Here is a 21,894-nt window from a genome sequence, read left to right on the forward strand (position 1 = left end):
ATCTGACCTGTTACGGGGCTCTGCATACGTGTTTCTGCTGTTGTATGTTAATTCTCCACTTTTTTGTTTGAACCCCTTCACCATGCTGTGTGTGAAGCTTGCCACTGAACCAGCCCCTAAACAACAGCATCTGGGGCAGATGAAAAGTTGTTCTGGTGTATTTAAGCCGTGTGCCCTTCCATAACTGCTGGCAGTGTGGGTGGGGTGGGAGTGTTGTTCAGCTGCTGTCTCCAGTCCAGCTCTGAGTATTTACACCTGAGGATTGAGTCTGTGATACCCCACCTTTGGCAGGCTCCCATCCAAAGTTTCTTCTTCTTGCTCTTAAAATGAGCAGGAGAACAGGACCACTGTGAGTGTGCATTGGCACAGTTCTGAGGTGTGCCATAAATTTGCTATATAGAAAAGAGAAAGTTTATTTAATCAGTATTTTTTTGAGAAACAGGTATTTTGCATAAAAGCAAACCAAACCCCTCCTTCCAGCCCTACAACATCTCCCTCCAGATGTCCCAGTTTCAGTTTCTCACTTTTTTTGTCTGAAAAATTCTCTCTAGGCTGAATCATTCTCTGTGTCTGAGGAAAATATTTTAGAAAACCTAATACAATCAGGGAAAAAGTAACAACTGAAACTGCTTTCTTATGGAAATAAAGATATTTGTGGCTAACAGAGTCTGTATTTCCCAAAGTCATTAGCTTGTTTTCCACTTTGTTGGTAAGTAAAAACCTTAGTGAAATAAAAAAGCCTAGAGCCTTTCTGAGTACTTTTCTAATCAGAAACTGCAATAGATCAGTTAGTTTTTTGCTTTAGATTTAATGATTGAAACAGTACAGAGTTATGACTAAGAATTGAAAGGAAAATTGTTTTTATTTCTTTTGGAACAATCATAGTTGCATATTTTATACTGGCCTCTAACTGGGCTTGAAACCTTTTAGATCTTGAATAATAATTAAATTTAAAGTCAGAGATTTTAAAACTTTTTGTTTTGTTTTTTTTTTTCTCACTTCCTGCCCTGCTTCAGACCAGAGGAGACCAACAGAAGAGTGAAAAATGTAAGACACATCTACTTCAATGCTTTCTGAAATGATTTCACACTGGTTCTGATTAAATATTTTTTAAAAACCTCTGTTTATGGCACTATCATGTTTACTTTATTCTTCAGCTGTTCATTTATCTGATGCAAAATAGTGCCATCTTACGATAGAGCTTACTTTCCCAAATAAATGTAATAATTTGAAACAATACTTATATCTGCCTACTTGAGATACATGAGATGCATTGCAACATTCTTTAATTGATTTTGACAGAGATCATAGCTAATGCTGTAAACAAGATTTTACAATTAATTGTGGAAAACATGTCTAACAACATGCTGAGATTCTTTTATACTGGTACATGGTATGAGAGGAAAGTAATTAAGTTTGTATTTGGGTTTTTTTTTTGTTTGTTTTTAGGTTTTGATTACATTATACTGGCTTGGGAGAAAAGCTCAGAGTAACCCTCATTATAATGGTCCCTACCTCAATCTTAAAGCATTTGAGAAGTTATTAGGGCAAGCACTGACTAAGGTAAGGAACTCAAGAAAACAGTAAACAAATAGCCTCAATTACATAGTTGGCTATACCTCATGGCATCAGCTCTAAACAGTGTCCTGGGGGTTTAATTTTATTTATCGAGAACATAGTAATTTGTTTTGTTTGTTTTGCTTGTTATCAAAGTCCATGTGAAAGGAATGACTTTTAGCTTACACTGGTGTTCCTGCTGCCCATCTAATCACAAAATTCAGAATCCACCTGCTCTGATTGATGTGGTAAATTGTTAACAGCCTTGTCTTGATTCCCTTTGGCTGAGAATAGAAATTTAAGACTTTGTATTGAATCTCCTATCCAAGCTGGTTTTAGGAGTTTGTAATAATCTTTGTTAAAATTGGTTTGTGCATTCAAAATGCATTTTAAATATTTTTGAGTGAAAACTCATGAGTAACATTGGCATCTTAAATTATTGTAAAAGACCTTTCAAATGTTACTCTCATAGGCACTTGAAGAGTCCAGCCACCTGAACAGAAGTGGCAGGGATAGTGGGTATGGTGATATTTGGTACGTTGACCGGGGAGAGACCTTTTCATCTTCAGCTAGCCATAAAAGAGACGATTCCTTTGATAGCCTGGATTCCCTTGGTTCAAGATCCTCCACAAGCTTTTCATCAGATATCACCTTAAAAGGTGGCAGTGAAGGTATGTTTTTCTTTTCTTAATGTGTGTGTGGGAGAAGACAATGTATTGGGCACCCAAAGTACTAGGTCCATACTTAAATCAGCTTGAAAGGCAACTCCAGTTCTGCAACTGCTGTGGTTGCATTTTGCTTAAGCAAATATTGACCTTTAACAGTTGGTAGAAACAAAGCAGTGTTTATATGAATTTTCCTAGGAAGGGTTGCTGGGACTTATGCTCTCACTGCCCCAGTAGGGTGTGTGTATGTGCAGGGTATGTTCCCATAGTTCAGGAAGGGAAATTGATAGAATTCAGATCCTGATGGGCTCACCTAAAATTTAACATTTGCAAAAGTCTCTTGCCTTCTTCCTAGTGTGGATATGTAAACCTCTATGTCTTCACTCCATTTGTGAATATTCAGTATTCAGTAGTGGTTTTCCCACCTAGGTTAAAAAACAAATAGTAGTTACTTTTGATAGTTTGTCAGGGAAAGAAAGGTAACAAGAAGAAAGTTTGTGACATTGGATCCCTACAGCTATACTTTAATCTGTTTCTCTCCCAGTTTTAAAATTCAGTACAAACTTGTAGCCTAATTTAAAGTTAGAAAAATAGTGAGCTGTTAGATTTTGTTCCATGTGAGTAACAAAATCATTGGGCCAAGGCCACATGGAACACTTGTGGAGCAACATGTAGCCATGCCACATATGTGACATACCCTGGGTTTCTACTGGATGTTTATCTGGTGAGGTGAGCATGTTGGTATACTGTTTGCTGGTAACTTGTCTTTATTAATAAATTTGAGTGGCAAGTATATTTTTAATTAAAGACTACTGTAAAACAGTACAGTAGTCTAGAAGTTTTGCACTTTGTTTCCTGAAGCGAGCAGTGATAATGAAGGAATGGAACAAATGTAGCAGGGGTATGCAAACGAAACTCAGCTTAATGGACCTTATCGCAGCTTTGCCACTAACGTCTAAAAATACCTCTGCTACCGTCCTGTCACTAGCTCAGCAAATTTGCAGGCAGAACATCCCAAACATGGAGTTAAATTGATTTTTAGAAGATTTTGGTGCAAGTTCTAGATAGAAGCTTGAGTCTAAAGAATTATGTTTGTGCCTTCTCTTTTCTTCTCTTTCTTCTAAGGTTGTGACAGTGACACAGACTCAGAACTGCCTTTCAAAATGCATGATTCCCATAAAGATGACAGGTCTTACCGTAGGATTTCTGTGATTGAACCAAAACCTACTGCTGACTTCAATCGCTTCTTACCCAACAAAAATAAGCAGACGGCGTATGTGCCAGCACCCTTAAGGAAGAAGAGGACAGAGAAGAATGAGGACAACAGGAGGAGCTGGGCAAGTCCCGTCTTCACTGAGTCAGATGGAACATTTTCAAGGTACTGGTGTGTTATCTTAGTAAAGCGGACTTTGATTTATGACTTTTTAAATAAATTATTTCTTTTTGAGTTAAAGAAAAGCTGCTGTTGCTGCAATACAAAGTAAACTATTTGAGTTTCCATATTTTAACGGGCGGGGGGAGGAATGTTCTGGTGTGATTGTGTGGTTGGTTTTTGTTTTGGTTTTGTTTTTTTTTTTTCCTTTGTTCCACATAACTAGTTTTCTGGTGTTTGAGTAATGTTTGGAGGCTTGTCAGACTCCATATAGAAGGAATTTAAATATTCTTAAATACAAGTTCACAAGAGGGAGATCTACAGTTTTAGTTTCTCATGAAAGCCTTCTAAAATATGGTGATGAATTTCAGTTGTCTGGCTTCTTGGTGCATACAGATGAGATTAGTGGGAAGTTCTTGGGGTTCATCATTGCCTTCATGACTTCACTGTCTTAATTCTATTCCTGTTTTGGTCAACCTCAGTGTACGTGAAAGGAATCCTGTAGCTTCCTGTCAAAATAGCAGAGCAGAGTGTGGGCTCACAAATCCAGCTTCCCTCCAGATGATCTATGAGTATGACAGTGACTCTGATTCAGAAGATGAAAGAAAGCTGCCCGACGTGGTTATGGATGACTTAGCAAAACGTAGATTTCTAGTCAAAAAGAGCCCTGTAAGCTCTGCTGCACCTGGACATCATTTTGTGTTGCGCAATGACTCTCCTAAATCTTGCTCACAAGAAAGTTATCCAGCTGGTCCACTAGCTGCAATGCTTGAACCACTGAGGTCAGAGATACTAATCCAAGATCTAGTAACTACTGTATTACCTAGATTGCAGTCCATAAATAACTCCATAAAGTTAGCTTTCTAATCGTCATTTTAACACATCTGATAATTTGTTACGCCTTTTCTGTCAAACTTCTTATTTTTGTCAGAGGCAATAGGATGCTGATATAACCATTAACTTTTTTTTTTTTTTAATATATTTTATTATTTCTGGTGCTGCAGTGATGGAATTGAGAACTAATTTGCTTCATTCACGAGGTTGAACTCCTGAGCCAAAAAGCATGTCTTTTTGCATTCTTTATGTCAAGTTGCTCTTAAAATATCTTAACTGATTGGGTATTTTGAACAGTAACCAGAGGAGGCAGAGGCAGTTGGATACTAAAGAGGAAAACAAACCAAGAGTTAACATTCCTTCAGAATTATCTGGGTATTTTGATGAGGACGAGGAAGAAGAAATAGGCATCCCAAACATTGAAAAAGATGATCTCTATTTTCGCAAGCTAAGTTCTTCAACGGCAAATAGAGTTGTTGCTTTTGACAAATTTCTTCCTAAGTTTTGGACTCCAGAAGAAGAGTTGCTATGGAAAAAAATCAGGAAATCCTCTTTCAAACCCTGGTATAAAGAGATTCAAGGGTTCAGGTGCGTTTTCATGCATGCCCCTGTTTCTCTCCTGCGTGCAAAACCTATAAGTAGTGTAGTTGTATGACTTTGCTTTTATTTTTCATTTTTATTGCCAGTGTAGCAGCAGGATATGTTTTCTCTATTTTTTTTTTTTTTGAGAAAATAATTGAAAAATTATTTTCATTACACTGTCATGCTGTTGCCACTGTTTATTTTACTCAATGAGTACACTTCATGTGTTTGTTTTTTTCTTTCCCTCTGCTCATTCTTTGTGCTGCTGCACAGTAGAAAGAAATCATATTCTGAGGATGAGGAATTTGCTTACAAACAAAGCTCTGCCATTGTTGCTAATCAACCAAGACCAAGTTTTGACTGGAACAGCAGTTGCAGAAGGGATCAGAATTATAAACCAGTTGCTGAATATGTGGGAAGCTCATTGTCACAGATTGCAGAAGGAAAAATCTTGGAGGCTTCTGATCAGCCCAGGTTGATATTGCTGCATGAGTGGTACTCTTGCTGCATCAAAAAGAAATGGCTGGATATGCAACAGCTAAATGAAATTAAACAATATCCTGTGATGTTGCGCTTTTTTGCTTTTTACTATTTTGGTGGTGGTTGTTTGGTTTTGTTTGGTTTGGTTTTTTTGTTGTCGTTGTTTTGGGTTTTGGTTTGTTTGGGTTTTTTTGTTTGTTTGTTTTGTTGTTTTTTTTTTGTTTGTTTGTTTTAATGTAACCAAAAGTTACTGATCTTCTGAAATATGTAAATGTAAAAGCGTAACATGCTGCATAGGGTAACTGGCTTTGTTTATGAGCATGTATGCGTGCTGTTTCTGAGAAGGTTAGTATGCCATGATACCTTTACATTGGTTGATGTGTGCTGTGCTATGGTTGGTGGTGAATGCCAAGTGGTGTAGCTGTACCGCTCAGAATACTGCAAGTCTAAACCAAATGTGTATCGCAATACATTGTAATCTGCTTGTCTCTTGCTAGTTAATGATATTTTTACTTCCCTCCTTTTGTTTTATATGCTTCAGTCAGTTTTCGTTACTTCAGGCCCTGCAAAAATACTCTGACTACTTGTCTTCTGAAACGAAGACCAAAATTGATCCTACTTCTGGCCCTAGGCTCATAAAATGTAGAAAGAATATTTCCTTTGTACCAGGATGCAAGCAAGGAGACACAGAAAACGGATATCTGTATCCAGATTTAGAAAACGATGACTTGTTCGTTCGGAAAACGGGGGCTTTCCATGTGAATCCAGTTGTTCTCCAAGACCCCCGGTATTTAAAAAAATTCTCTGACCAGGATCCTCCCTTGGAGGGTGAGATAATTTTGCAACCCAGAGAGGGCCAACCTGTGATTCCAGATTTGGAAAAGGATGACATGATTTTCCGTAAAATCCTCTCTCAGAAAAAAGAGGTGCCTTTATCAGGTGCTCCAGACAAGTATCACCCAGCACTCTTTCCTGATCCATGGAGCCTTCCAGAGGAGATTCGGTCCAAATTTCTATGTTTACTTGAAAAAAACACAACTCCGGAGGAAAGAAAGAGCAATGGCAGAGTGCTGTCACCATCTTCCCACCATAAGAAGGATGATATGCTGACCCGTAAAATTGAATCTTGGAAGGTGGGAAGCAACACCCAGCCAGTAAATTTCATCCCAGGTCCATGCAGTGAAGAAGACTGGAAGAAGTGGGAAGCGATCAGGGAGGCCAGCAAAGTTAGACACAAGAAACGGCAGATGGTGGAGAGGTCAGGTTGTCCTGCACGGATTGCGCTTGAGTGCAGTTGAACCCTTTCCATTCCGAAAAGCATCGTCTTGTGCTGAACCATTCATAGAGTGCCAACCTGCTATTTGTTCGTGGCGTTCTAGACAGGCTTTTTATATGCTTTGAATAGAAGCTCATGACTGCAATACCATATTTTCAACAAAAAAAATACAATGTTTTCTAGGTTTAGGCTGCTATTTTATAGAAAATATTTTATCATTCCTTCAGGCTCAAAGTTCTGCATAAGTTTCTTTCCATGGTTGAACAGGAATAGTGATTATTCAAAAGACTCTGGAGGCTAGAAATATTTCATTTTTTTCCCTAATGAAATGTTTTTACCGATTAGGTAAAAACATTTCCGAAACACATGAATGCTTTAATGACAAGTTCTGGAAATGGGCATTCTGATATTCTTGCCTGCACCTAAGTTTGAAAATGCTTGTAAACTGTCCTGTCACAGTTTTGAGATAATCAGATGAAGTGAAAACACATACTAGTGGTGTTTTGTCCACTCCGAGTCATGGTGCATGCAGGATGTGTGTCCATGTAATATTAAATTCCACTGTGACATATTTTATTCTGCCAGTATTTTCCCTCTGCTTTCATACAGTCCTGAATAGTACTTTCCCCTAATCCTTTCCTGGTATACTCAAAATTTATCTTCTCTGACTCAATACTGTTTTTAACTACTTCCTAGCTATCCTTTGCATTTTGTGCTTATTGGGGGAGAGTGAGGTTTCAAATATTTCCTTAGCTCTGAAAATACGGCATTGCAAGTTGCAGTTCTCCCAGCTGTGCATCATTACTTTGTGACTAAGACACTTCCATGTTCCAGTTGATACTTCAATGTTGCTGCATTTAATTTTTAAGCTTAATACTGTTAACAAACTGTGAGTTTCACTGAGGAATATTCCACTTTTTAAGAATTCATCCAATAAAATAAAATACTCATTCCAGAATACTAAAATTCCTCTTGAATCACACTGAATGAATTTGGTTCTCCACTTACTGTGTTAAACTTCTGTATATGGCCTTTTATTCTTATCCATCCCAAGAGTATTACTTTCACTTAGTATCAGAGATGGTTGAAGTAACAAGGAAGTCTTGTTGGGACTCAAGTTGGCATTAATTTTCATTTCTTGAAATGAGTATCTTCTGAGCATCATGTTGTTCAGCAGCACTGGGATAAGTGGTACAGAATTAATACAGGGCTCTATTTGTGTAGTATTGCTAAATCAGAAGCATTGGAAACTTACAGGCAGTCTTGTTCTGTCAGTTTTCTGCCCAACTTATACATCATGCAAGTCCTGATGTGTTTCTTGACTAGTGTCTGATCCCTGATGTGCTATTCCACACTGGCTGGTCCTCAAGCTTTCGGTTTCCCCTTCACTTAGTGAAAGTGCTGGTGTACTGATGGTGTTAATGTTGTTATGAATATCAAGACACTGAATATTTTCTTTTTTGGTTTCTGATTTCTTAGACTGTTTCAAAAGCTTTCTGATGAGCAAGGGTAAGTTTTATAAAAGCTTAAAAGATCGTAACACTATTTTTGCCTCTTTAAATTTTTGTGCATGCACAGTAGCTAAAAACTCATGCTGAAAGCAACTTGTGCATGCTGCTTTGTCGTTCTGTGCTTGGGCAATTTATGTAATGAATGTAAGACTAAAAGCTATGCATCTGGCAAGAGTTCTCTTTGGCACCTAGCGTATCCGAGTCATGGTTATCAGGCATTTTGAAAATCAGCTGTGATATTTTATACCTGCTGAAGTGAAGTACTCAGTGTTCTGTATTTAAATTAGGCCTTAAAGCATTCAGAAATGTAAAGGATGATTTGTAAATATTTTTATTTTGAAGGCTGTACAGATAAAATCTGAAAATAAGTAATGACATGGTGTTTATCATGGGAGAGATGAATGTTCTGTGGTCATATACTCCAGGTTATTGAATCATCAGTGGTAAAGTTAGTGGTTATGCCATATGAACTTAGGCCTTATTTATGAGGTACTGTGACTCAAGAGAAGTATTTTTGTGTGTACTGTGTGATGGCATGTTAAGTAATTGGTTTATGCATGGTGTTCTAAATTTTTTTTTAATGTACATTTATTTAGTTAGTTATCTATTTTTACCCTGAGACAAAACCTGTTAAATGACTAAACACTTCCAGAAAAAAACAAGAAATGTTTCAGAAGTTAAATGTTGGGGGGGGGGGGGGGCGAGACTCAGAAGAGAAGGCTCGAGTCACTAGGTAGATTTTTGAAGTTAAGACTAGAATTGAAACTAACATCTTATTCCTTGGTATGATTATACCATTACTTGGGGCATATTGTATTCAGATCTGGAATTTCCTGTTTTGTTGCAGGAAGATATAGAAACTTGAGAGAAGGAAAAGGAAGCTGTAGTTACATAAGTTTTCTTGAATTAATCTGGAATGATTTTGATAGTTATGTACAGTTCAGTTACCCAAAACCATTTCTGCATGTGATATAAATTAACCATAAAAAAAAAAAAAAAAAAAAAAGGAAAGGAGATAGAACTGTACAAGAAAAGAGTTTCTGTAGTTGTGACCAGGAGATTTTTCACTAAATTTGGCATCATTCCCATTCAGAAAATAAACAAGCAAATAGGTATAATGAGTTAATGCCCTAGCCTTTGTTTCTAGAGGCCAAAGTCCAAAGTCTCGTGTCACCAATGAAAGTGAGGTGCAAGTCTTGGGAGGAAGTGAGAGATTCTGGTTTGTTAGTTCAGAGCTCTCTTGGTATGTAAGAGATTAGAGCAAGGCCCTGTGCTGAATCAGTTTTGGTTTTAACCTGATTTTCTGTCGTATCAGAGAAGTGTCACATTTTCAAGTCCTGTTAGAACTTGGTTACACCCATCTGTCATTCAGACTTTGTTCAGATAAATGCAAACAAAAGTATTTAAAAAAAAACAACCAAAACCCAGAAGCCTAGCTCTCCTTTTATATTACAGCATTGAACCTTATGTTGAAACACCTGCATTTTGCTTGGTGTCAGCAAGTTGTGGTCAGCACTTAGCAGAAGTCCTGTCCTCTACCTAAATTAAAGTTCTGTTAAGTTTATCATGGTGGTGTGAAAAAAGAAAGGAGAAAATAGCATTGGAGAGAGGGGAAAAAAAAACATAAAGGTGATCTTTGAGGAATTTAGATTGAAGGGAACTAGTATGAGCTCATGTGGGAAACTTGTAACCATGTTGTAGAAATTAGTGGGAAGGTGGCTGTGTTAGCCATCATGACTTGGATGGAAAGCATCAGGGAGGTTTGGGGAGGAGTAATATAGGCTAGTAGGGCCCATGACATGCATGAACTGTGCATTTAGCAGTGAATGAGTGTTTTATCCTTTAGGAATGTGCATCAATAACTGACTTGATTTTATCATTAGCCTAAGGAAGGGAAGAACAGAAGGTGATTCTGGGGCTGTTACTAGAAAGAAGTGAAAGGATAGGATTTTGACTTGAGGAGGGGGGAATGCCTTTTAGGTCAAAGAAAAAGGAGCAAGGTCAGTGAAGAGAGTAACAAGTTTAAACAGAAGAAGCAGTTGGGTAGGAGGAATTCAATGTGAATGCTCAGTGTGGAGCTGCTGCAGAGATGCTTATTCCTTTAACCTGATTTTATTTGCTCAAATATGCAACTACTGACTTGAATGCTGGTGCTGGAGCACGTCCCAGCCTTGCTCGTTCAGCTGCCCATGTGTTTCCTGCTGTATTCAAAATAACACTCAAGAGCTCTCAGTTGTACTAATATAAATATATATCTCTCTCTCAGGTTTTATTTGCATAGATGATGGCGAAGATGTGATAAAGCCAGAGTACTCTTTTTTTTTTTTCTAGGAGTAAATCTTTGAATGATGTCAGAGCAGAGGAGCTGCAGTCATTGCGCAAAATCCGTTATGAAGAGCTGCAAAGGATAAAAGAACAGTTACAAGAACAAGATCTAAAGTGGCAAGAAGTACGTACTCCTTTTCGCCTCTCTTCATGTGTCCTGCTGAAGGGCTGGGTTCCACCTACCTTCAGTGTCCCTAGAAAACAGGCTTTGGCATGTCTGAAGCAATTATAGTGCTGTCTTCTAAAATGATCCATCTCATGAAACTACTAGTGGTTTTTGGGATGCCTGTTTAATGCAAAACTGAAATGATTTTAAATATCATCATAAGTATCTGATTAATGCTTCAGAATAAGACTTGTATGTATTGTAATAAAGCCTTCAGGCTTGATTTCTGTGGACATGAAAAGTTAGGGCACACTTTCATGTGTTATCTGAAATTTGTGAATACTTTTTTAAAAAAAAAACAGTTAGAATGTCTGGGTATTTGATCCTTTGGGAGAAGGGAAATAACTTTTCCTTGTACAAATTCTCAAGGCTCCTATCTCCCAATAATTCTGTCTTAAATACAGCTTGTAAACTGATGTGGTAGCTTTGCACAGCATCATAAGGTTATCTGAAGACCTTTTCTTTCTTATTAAAATCTGTGCTTGGCAATGGTTACCAAAAAAGAAGCTGAAATTAATAACAGAGAATCAAGCAAGATGTTCATAGTTTGTTTAATGCAACTCAGGTTCTAATATTCAGTACATCTTTTAACCGAGCTCTGGTATTTCATGGAGAATATTGCCAGTGTCCGTGGTTTTACAGAAATTAAGAAAATATGGAAGTATTTGTTTTCAATTTGGAATTTAAGGTGTGTTTATTCTCAAGCTGACTGATCAGTGTAATACACTATTGATCTGGAAAAAAATAATATCCCAAAGTCCAAAGCCTACAGCAAAGAAATAGAGATGGCATTTTCATTAGTTTTCAACTTTGTGTCATTGGGTGAAGTATTTTAAAATAAAATTGATAATATAAAGGAAAAAACAAAACAAAACAAAAAAAAACCAAAACAAACAAACAAAAAAAAGGACAAAACATATACTTTTCCACTCATAGTACAATAAATAAATTTGTTAACTTTAACAGACAATGAGCCTGTAACCCTGACTGAAATATGAGAAACCCTTTATCATTTAGGAGGAAGGTGCATGAAAGTGTAGCCTTGATGCAGACATGCAAGCAGAATCAGGGCAGTAGGTAGCATGTGATGGTAAGCCTCTGTAGATTTATGAGGTCTTGAGAAAATCTGACTGCATGCATTCATGATATTCTTGTAGGATCTAGCAAAATGGAAGAATCGTAGAAAGAGCTTCACTTCTGAATTGCAAAAGAAAAAGGAAGAGAGAGAAGAAATAGAAAGGAGAGCCTCTGAGGTTTCTGAAAGGAGTACCAAGTCACTGAAAGAAATGCAGCAGGAGAGGTAATGACCCTAATGGGAGTATTATGTTGAACTTAAATCTGAGCGTTTTTATTCCCTTGAATTCTTGAGCAGCTTTTACTGGCAAGTTGCAATTGATTCTGCAGAGATCTCAACAATTTTAGTTGAAAATTATTTTGTAGAAAACTAGGCAATTGAAGAGCAGAATATGGTCTGCTAATGCATTGTTTTCACAGAATGTTGAACAGTTTTGCTCAATAAATGATGTTTTATTCTGCTATCCATAAATAAATGTAAAGTGGATGTAAATACCGACTTCTCACTAAAGAGGTTAAAACAATGGAGTGTTGAACTGGATAATTTCCTTTTTTATTCTTGGATTAGCTTAACTATTTGTCTTTCCTCTAACATTTCACTTGCTGTTCTTCTAACCACTGTGGATATATACAGGCAGAATTTTAATGTATATCACAGAACTGTAAACCTTTAGTTTATTTCTGCCATATTCCCAATTGTTCCTCTGAGTATTTACAGAACAAAATTCTCTTTGAAGAGTGAAAAATATAAGCTGAGTAGCATGGTACTGTTTCTCCTGGTTGACAGTTTGGTTTTCTGGTTTGTTTTCTTGTTTGGTTTTTTTTTTTTTTTTTTGTTTGTTTTTTTTTAAACTGAGAGGAAATGAATATACACATAGTATGTATTCATAAAATACATTTAAATATAGTCTTAAAACAGAATGCTTTGAGTTTCTGCATTTTTTGGCTTATTTGTGAGGACAAAAATTAGTCTCTCGAATAAAAATATGGAAGTTAATTTTATTGAACATCCAATATTGTCAGAATCTTAAATACGCGGTAAAGATTATCTCCGTGGTGATCGTTCCTTTATGACAAAGGAATGAATAGCAGGGAAAAAAAAAAAAAAAAAACAACCTGAAAACTTCAGGAAACCATATTATTTTGTTATCTGAAGTTTAGTATAGCATTTCCATAGAGAGGAGACATAAACAGAGTTATACAGTTCAAGCAATGTTATGGGACTTTCTTCCCATTCTTTCCTTAATAAAATCTGAATTTCTGTAAATATGTAACTTGAATAGCTATGTAATTTTCTTGGCAGTGGGATATCAGTCATGGTGACAACCTGATAATGTGTCAGTAGTATACCTGAATGTTATGTCAATGTTGAAATAGGAAGGAGGGGGAAGAAGGTAGACTTAAAAATATATTAAAATACTAATATTTTTAAATTATGCCATTCTTTTTCATTTACTAGAGATGTGTTTCTCAGTTTATGCTCTTTTGAACATTCAGTAGCTGAAAGACTTAGAGCCCAACTGTTTCTCAGGTATTTTAACAAGCTCTGTCCCTGTAGGGAGGACAGAGACCAAGACTCCTATCGGCAGCGAAAACATGAACCCAGATGGACGTATTCACTGAATGACGATGTGTTTAGTGAAGAAAAAGCACCTTCCACACAGTCAGCACCAAAAGATTACCTTTCAGAAGAAGATACCTCCTACAGCACAAGTGTGTATGCTGTACAACTGTGCAAGGAGAACCTGCCAGAGACCTCGGCCGCTCATGAAGCTCCTGCTCTGCCAAAGAGCCTGGCAGAGGAGCAGAGCTCGGCTCTTTTGTCTACCCGCTACTCGGCAAATGCTCAAACTGGGTCAGCTCAGGTTTCAGCTTCTCTCCCGAGAAGTTACCAGAAAACTGATACCTCTAGGTTAACATCTGTGGTTACACCAAGACCTTTTGGTGTCCACTCAAGAGGAATCTCATCACTTCCACGGTCGTTTACGGTAAAATTCCACTTCATCCTGAAGTCTGTAAATGTCGGGCTCTTGGATAGCTGAGAGAACAGTAGAGTTTTAACATTCATTTTTTCTTGAAAAATCATATGCTGTTTGCAGGCTGTGTTAATAGAGCAGGCAATTCTGTCATGCCTTTAGACATTTAGCTGTGTTTCTGTACTTAAAGGCACTCCTAGAAATAAAGCTGATAAATATATTTGGTAGAATAATATTTTTATTACTTATAGCAAGTCTCCTTAGTATTCCTTATCAAAAAACCTGCCTTCATTGGATGTAATTGTCTGAAGCTAAGTTAACATAATTAAGTATTAAAGACAAATTCTTCAGATGATATGTTTCCTTTGCTCACTTTGTTGAAATTGACATTTTATGCTAGCCTGAAATTTGCCTGTTCAGTAAAGCACTGAAACACAAAAATCAATTTCCCTACCTCGATTACTATGTCAATTTTCATAGCTTTCTCCTAAATCCCTATTTGTCTGAATTTAAAAAATTGTAAGAATGTAAATCATCTGAAGTGGATGATTTTTAACAAGACTATCTTAAAAAGTCTGGACTATTTATTCTGCAAGCACTTCAAGAGAAAAAAATACGTTGCTCTTCTTTAAAGTGGTTAATTAGTAATGGATACAGTAACAAGAATTTGCATGAAAGGGAGAGAGTTTTTTTGTTAAATATTTAGATTGCTGAAAGATTAGGGACTTTTTTTTTAAACAAACAAACAAACAAACAAACAAAACATATTTACCAAACTGTCATTTTTTGTCCTAGATGGATGATACCCAGAAATACAACGGAGAAATAGAAAAAGCTAAAAGAATTCAAACTTTGTTCACTAGCAGTTCATTTTCACAACCAGACTCTGCACACCCTCTCTCCACTAGTGCATTCAGTAGCAGAAATGGGGAGGAGGAGGAGAGAAAAGAAGGTATTCAGTCAACACCTCCTCCTAGTTTGTCATTACCTGTAAAATCCCAAGACCAAGATACTGGAAGCAGTATTCTTAAACCAGAGTATTGCTCTCCTCCTGATTCTCTTTCACTTGCATCTTCTGCAGAAAATGTGAGTCTGCCAGAGACTGAGGATTCAAAATCCCCGGTAAGTGTGGAAGTTCTGCAATTACTTAGTGTAACTGAATGCTACAGCAAAGTAGAAGAATAAATAAATAAAATTACATCAAATGCAAGTATTTTTGGTAGTAAGAAAGCAGCTCAGAACTAGTATTTCCTTTCATTTAATTCAGGGGAAAGAATATTTGGAGAGAAAATAATAGGTTCTTTTGCTGCATTTTTTCCCTACCTTTTATATGTCCTATGCTTAATTTTATTTGTCATTCTAATTCAAAATAGTTATTTTAAATATTGTTTGATGCTTGCAAAGCTTTTTGTTATTCTCCAAATTAGCACACTGTGTGCACAATCAGGTATGTCAGTTAGATAGATGAATGATATGAGCTGCTGTAGCATTCATTTGCACTTTTAAACTGGTGGTGGAAAATAAAGATCAGCTTTTCAAAGGCCAGCCTTAAACATTAGTATCATACTATCCTTTTTTCCATCTGTTTTGGCTTGAGCCACCCCTTTCTTTTTAAAATAGTTATTTACTTGAAAGTAACCTAATTAATGTTCACATTAATGAATTTTAGAGCAAATCACCATCTCTGTGTATCTGCTTATTCAAGAGTTGGGTCTTTCAGTGTTTTTTTGAAATATGTATCTTCAAGTGCTGTTTTCTCCAATTGATCATGTTTCACATGTGAAAAATGGCCAGCAATAGCTTTAATGGTTGATACCTTTCTGTATCAACCATACAACTAACGAGGTGGTTCATACTCTTTGACAGACTAGAGGTGAATTCTTTGCATTCCTGATGCTGCTGTAAAACTTAATTGTTCCAGTTGCTTGGGTGAGGATCATAAGACTTTGGATGCTGGTTTATGGAATCACTCCCACACCAGCTTTTTATAAATTTAGTCTCTTTGAACCATTCTTCTTCCTAAACACTTGTGGAAATGGAACACATTTCAATTTAATAATCATAAGTTTTTGAAACTGTGATTGTTGTATAATGAAAAAGATCATGATTTTTTTTCCTGCACTGTAGCAAAACAGGCAGAGGAATTGCTGTTCTAATCAGTGAAAACATAGGTTAGGCTCACTTCAAGTGAGCCAAATGAGAACAAAATGTACAAGATCCATATTTTTTTTTTTCTTGTCATTAGTTACAAGATGATAAATTATTCTTCCTGCAAATGAGTAATGTAGGTTTTTTAAATCAAAATTTAAAATAAATAAATAAAAGCACTTCTGTTGTACCTCAAACAAGCAATAACTTAACAGAATGCAAGTTCCATTTCTCATGTTTGTAAATCATTGACAGAGTTGAGAGATTGATTTAGTTCACTAGTCATCAGGGCAATAACACCAGGTTTGTGAAGCACTAAGTGTTTTGGAGATGACCTGTCCAAATGATGAAGTTCAGTGTACAGTTGCATTACTCCTCTGACAAGAGGTAGGTTTGAAGAAGAGCGGGGTTGAGATGGTGGATGTAAGAATAACAGCAAAAGTAATTTCCAGGAACACATTGAAATTCAAAAGCTTTATATGTGCTCTAGCTCTGTGTGCTAACCTGTCTATTAGTAGATTAGCTTTTAAAGTACCATTACTCAGTGTAAGGACTTGGGTTGAACAGGAAAAAAAAAAAAAAAAAAGACTGTTTCTGTATGGGAGCATTTGCAAGTTTAGTAGCTGTGTTTTGGAGAAAGGACTTAATTTCCACCCTGGGCTGTAACTGGGAGTGTTTTGCAGGGAACATTCCTGTAACAGGAGGCAAAGCCTCAGGGTGTTGCCTTGGAATGTTGTTGTCTTCTGCACCCAGTGCTGGGGTACTGCTGAAGCCTCCTCTGGCTGCATGCTGCCCAGAAACTCTGGTGAAGTACGTCTGCTTGTGCAGTGCTCCTTGCAGCTGCCTGTTGCATCCTACCAACACAGGTGCTTGGGGGACTTGCCTTAGATACCTAGACTTTTAAATATTTTAAGTTAGGGAAAATGAATCCCACCTTTCAGGAAGGCTGGTTCACTAGGCAGCTGAAATGTAGGTATATGCTTAATGCATGCATATAAGCATGTGGGGTCACCTTCATGCATGTGTTGCTGGAATATATCTATTGTAACAGTGTTTGACAGAAAAAGTTAAAAACTTTTTTTTTTCTCTTTTTTAACAATGCCAGTGCCATGATAATGAAGTGAATAGCATGCATTTGAGTATTTTAATTGTTTTTTAATGGGTTCACATTAAAATGTTAATGTATGCAACACATGTTCACAATATATTGCGGGATTGAAAGCACGTGTTCCGGAATGTTTTCCCAATCGAGTAGTTCTGTAGTTTAAAATGGTAATGTTGGGTTTTCATTCAGCTTTTGATAGCATCTTTAAAGTCCACTAGAATGGAAGATCTGGAATCTAGCTAATTCTGGGATTAGTTTTATTATCTAAGGCTTCCGTTACAAAATCCATAGGAAGCTAGTAGTATTTCACACAAAACTATAAAGGTGATTGTTCACCCAAGAAATTCTAGTAACAGCACTGAACTTAAAGGAAACTGATGATGCCTACTGTAGGATGTGCAAGGAAAGAATACGATGAATTACTGTTAACTAGCTTTTTCACATCTGACGGATGCTTTCAGGAGGCACTACATTCAAAAAATTCACAAGACCATTTAGGGCTTTAGTTTCCTTGAATATGTTTTGTAGCACTGTGTTAGGAAACATTTAAAGTAAGAGAAATGCACAGCTAAATATAGATGTAGAGAAAATACTAATGTAAACTGAAAACATACCTGTTTGAATAAAAACCAGATTAGTTACTTAACTGCCTTCAATGTTGTTTCCTTTGTCTGTGATGCTAATAATAGATGATTAAAGTGCACACTGTGAGCAGCCTCACTTATTTAGAGGATAAACTTTCCCTCATTTATATTCCTGCGATACCAGATACTGTAGTGTCATGTTTTATTTTTCAGGAACAGTACAGTGAAATGAGAATTAGTATAAACCAGAGACCTGGCCACAGTCGCAGCTTTGGGTTTACAACAAATTGGAGTTCTTCAGGGGCCTTTGTACAGACGGTTGAAGAAGGTAAATGTGTACTAAATGTACAATTTATTGTTCTTGTGTTTAGTTTAGAGAGGCTTCTAAATTAAGGCATTTGCTGTTAAAAATGTTATAAATGTTTTAAAAACTCGGGTAGAGAATTGAAAAAATCAATAATTAGTTTGCTAATTTATTTCTGTGAAACCTCATCTCTTGAAACAGGTTGAATTCAGAAATACCAAAAAATATATTTTCCTAATCAAGGACATTTCTATAACTGAAAAGGCATAAATGTGATCATTCAAACATTCACCAGACCCCTTACAAAACAATAGTAAGGGGAACATAGAGATTATTAATATCCAGTGTTCCTTTTAGCTAAGTTTAAAAGGTTACACTCTGTATGGTTTGTAAATGCATATAGAGGAAACTTAAGAGTTAATATTTTTATTTTAATTTTACCTTTCTTAGTCATGTTGAATTTTTTTAGACAGTTAATGTTTTTTAGCAGTTGCAACTTCTAAATTGATTTCCAGTGCAGTTTTCCTCAGATGTGCTAACACTGAGGAAAAGCAAACATTTTTGTCTTGAAATGAAAGATACATAAAGTTTATTTCTAAGATTTCTAGTCTTCTGCAGAGAACAAACTGTTTTCTTAACTAAAAAAAATGCAACAAAACAGAGCAAAACCCCAAGAAAATCACGTCTTGTTTTCTGAATAGCAATCTTTCCTATTGCCAGTAATACTTAAGGATATTTAATTGTGCCCATTCTTCCAGCTAACACAAGATCATCCTGAGAAAGGAGAAATTACTGGAAATGTCTTATTTAGCCCTTCATTATGCTTGCCAGGGAGGAAAAAAGTGCAATTTAACAGTACTTACTGAGCAGTCGTTTTGTTTACCTTCTCCTTTTTTTTCCCTTTTCATTTCAAAGTTAATTTTTAGACCTCTCTTTACTATAGCTGGGTACTTCTCATAATTATATTATAACCATTAATAATTGCTTTACATGAAGAATAACTTTCCATTTACCTTCCCTGCTGGTAGGCTTTTAGTTTAATTTTGTTATTTGGAGAGGCAGAGGACTCTGTGCTGCCAGCTGTGAATGATAAACCTGAGGGTAGTGAATGTTCCTGATGGTCATTCACAAAGATCTAAGTGAGCTCTATCCCCAACTCTGTAGGCAAGGAGAAGATGAAGGCCTTGTGGTTGTTATCTTGGTTATGCTTTATTAGCATTCTCAGAAGGAATGGTGCAAAGTATAAAGGTTGAATGGAGTATGGACTGCATCTCGATATTCTGATTTATAGCATGTCTTTAACATCTTTGTTTCAACAACTGACTCATGTTGTATCCTTGTTCAATAGCTGTAGCTTCCTTTAAAGGATCAAAGGATGAAAGAGGTGGATGGCCCATTGAAAGTAAGGTGTGATTTCAATTGGACACTTCTGAACGCTGTGTTTCCTATTTTTAAGGACCAGTCATAGGATAATTCAGGTTGGAAGGGACCTTGGAAGATCACCTAGAGCAAACCCCTGCTCAAAAAAGTGTCAAGGCTTAATTCAGACTAGGTTGCTGAAGGCCTCACCCAGGTGTATCTGAACCCCTCCAAGAATGAAGACTGCACAGCCTGTCTAGGCAGTATGCTCCAATGGATAATTACCCTTGCAGAGAAAATGTTTCCCATATATCCAGTCAGATCATCCTTTGTCTCAGTTCTGTTATGGTTTAACTAAGCCACACACAGCCACTCTCTCACTCCCCCACAGTGCAACGGGGGGAGAGAAGCAGAAGGCTGAAAGTGAGAAGACTCATGGGTTGAGATAAAGACAGTTTAATAGGTAAAGTGAAAGCCGCACGCACAAGTAAAGCAAAACAAGACATTGATTCACCGCTTTCCATTGGCAGACAGGTGTTCAGCCATCTCCAGGGAAGCAGGGCCACTCCAAATGTTCCCCCCTTACTTCTTCCTCCAGCTTTATATGTTGAGCATGACATCATATGGTATGGAATATCGCCTTGGTCAGTTGGAGTCAGCTGTCCTGGCTGTGTCCCCTTCCAACTTCTTGTGCACCCCCGGTCTACTTACTGGTGGGGTGGGTGAGAAGCAGAAAAGGCCTTGACTCTGTGTAAGCACTGCTCAGCAATTAATAAAATGTCATTGAGTTATGAACAGTTTCCAGCACAAATTCAAAATACAGCCCCATACTAGCTACTATGAAGAAAATTAAGACTACCTCAGCCAAAATGAGCACAATTTATAACCACTGTGCTGTGTTTTCCTGCCATGAATTTCAATAAAGAGCAGGTTTTTCCTTCTTGGTGACCTCTCTGGAGGTACTGGGGTTGCGGGGATTGCTGTTAGGTCCCGCTTCAGCCTCTATTCTCCACGCTGAACAAGCCTTGTTCCTCACAGGGCAAGTGTTCCATCCCTGATGATCCCTTATGTGAACTTGCCCCGGTTTATTGATTTCTCTCTTTCAGTGGGACACCAACACTTGGATGCAGTATTGTCGACATTGCGTAACAAGTGCTCAGTGAATGGGATAGTCACTTGCCTTGATCTGCCGGTCATACAAATGTTTTGCCCTGAGTACTGATAGCCCCACCACCACCAGGGCCTGCTGCTGCCTCACACTCAACCAAAAGTCCACTAGGACCCCTTCAGCCCTGCTCTCCAGCCAGCAACTTGTACCATCATTGGGGTTAGTCCATCCCAGGAACAGGGCTCTCTATTTGCCTGTGTTGAATGTCAGGTTTCTGCTCTGAACAGCAGCCCTGCCCTCCAGCGTATCAGCCACCCGCTCCCATTTTGCGTGGTTTGCAAACTTGATGAGGGTGTATTTCATCTCCTCCTCTTCCTGATTATTGGTGAATGTGTTAGAGAGGACAGGTCACAGGATACGTCTCTGGGGAGCTCCACTTGTAACCAGCCTCCAGGCTGAATATGAACCATTAACCGCTAGCCATTGAGCCTGACAGCCCAGCCAGTTTTTCACCCATCTGGTCATTCTGCCCTGTAGACAATACCATCCCAACATTGATACCAGGATACTGTGAAAGATGTTTTCAAGAGTCTTGCTAAAGACAAGGTGGATGGTATCCACCGCTCTCCCTTCATCCACAGATCTAATCATTTCATCCCTGAAGACAGCCAGGTTGATCAAGCCTAATATAGGCTTGGCAAATCCACACCAGCTGTTTCCAGTTGCCATTTTCTCTTTCACTAGGCCAGAAATATAGCTTCCAGAAAGACTTTCTCTGATTGTCTTGACATACTTGTCATCCTAACTACCTAGACAATTTTCTGCAGGTGATCACTTGCATTTATTTTTTTACTTATAAATGCATCTGTATTCTACACATGCTTTTCCTTCAAAAAATTGTTAAGAAAACTGCCTGGCACGCAAAATTAGCTTCTTAAGCTTTAACACTTATAAGAGTTAAGCTTGTGACACATGCTTCAGTGAGGCCCACTTACTACATATAAAAGAAGATAACGCTCATTTTTACTGGAATTTTCAACCTTCGTGCTAAAAAATAGGTAAAATGAAAGACTTAAAGTCATTAATCTAGATGTTGTTCTGCCAGCTTCCCCATTGCCATATAATCTTTGTTGTTTCAGTCCTTCCCCTCACCCACCCTATTTACAATCATTTTTCTGAGATGGTGTTGATGTAGAAGTTCACAGCTCTGTGGTCAAATATTTATAGGCACGTAGAACAAAGTAAATTTGACTCACTTCCTTCAAGTTTTAATTTTTTTGCGTGACTGAACTAGTATTTATCTGTTATAAAAACAACAGATGAGGATAGGTTAGAGATAACTAAATACGTGTGGAAAATGAGTATTTGCTTGGTTTCGTTTTCATTGGGAGGTAGTAAGAAAAAAAAATCTTTTACCTTCAGGGAAACTTATGAAAAACAGAAATACATGTTTTATATAAAGTAAACT

General features: G+C 37.4%; 1 protein-coding gene across 11 annotated transcripts in view; it reads left to right on the top strand.

The window, feature by feature from the left end:
- Positions 1-21,894, top strand: part of LMO7 (LIM domain 7) — a 134,291-nt gene that overhangs the window by 86,497 nt on the left and 25,900 nt on the right. For 8 of the 11 annotated variants that reach the window (XM_042805962.1, XM_042805960.1, XM_042805964.1 and 5 more), the window contains exons 5-14: positions 1,017-1,047; positions 1,450-1,563; positions 2,030-2,228; positions 3,348-3,600; positions 8,246-8,275; positions 10,609-10,726; positions 11,926-12,068; positions 13,401-13,830; positions 14,614-14,940; positions 17,869-17,983. In XM_042805962.1, coding sequence (XP_042661896.1) covers positions 1,017-1,047; positions 1,450-1,563; positions 2,030-2,228; positions 3,348-3,600; positions 8,246-8,275; positions 10,609-10,726; positions 11,926-12,068; positions 13,401-13,830; positions 14,614-14,940; positions 17,869-17,983 — 1,760 coding nt within the window. Of the gene's footprint in view, positions 1-1,016; positions 1,048-1,449; positions 1,564-2,029; positions 2,229-3,347; positions 3,601-4,076; positions 4,377-4,725; positions 5,017-5,286; positions 5,485-6,031; positions 6,749-8,245; positions 8,276-10,608; positions 10,727-11,925; positions 12,069-13,400; positions 13,831-14,613; positions 14,941-17,868; positions 17,984-21,894 lie in introns of all 11 variants that reach the window. The other 3 variants (XM_042805970.1, XM_042805968.1, XM_042805961.1) reach the window with 3 other exon arrangements.

The sequence above is a fragment of the Tyto alba genome, unplaced genomic scaffold (assembly GCF_018691265.1).
Source record: "Tyto alba isolate M040663 unplaced genomic scaffold, T.alba_DEE_v4.0 Super-Scaffold_45, whole genome shotgun sequence".
Lineage (NCBI taxonomy): Eukaryota > Metazoa > Chordata > Aves > Strigiformes > Tytonidae > Tyto > Tyto alba.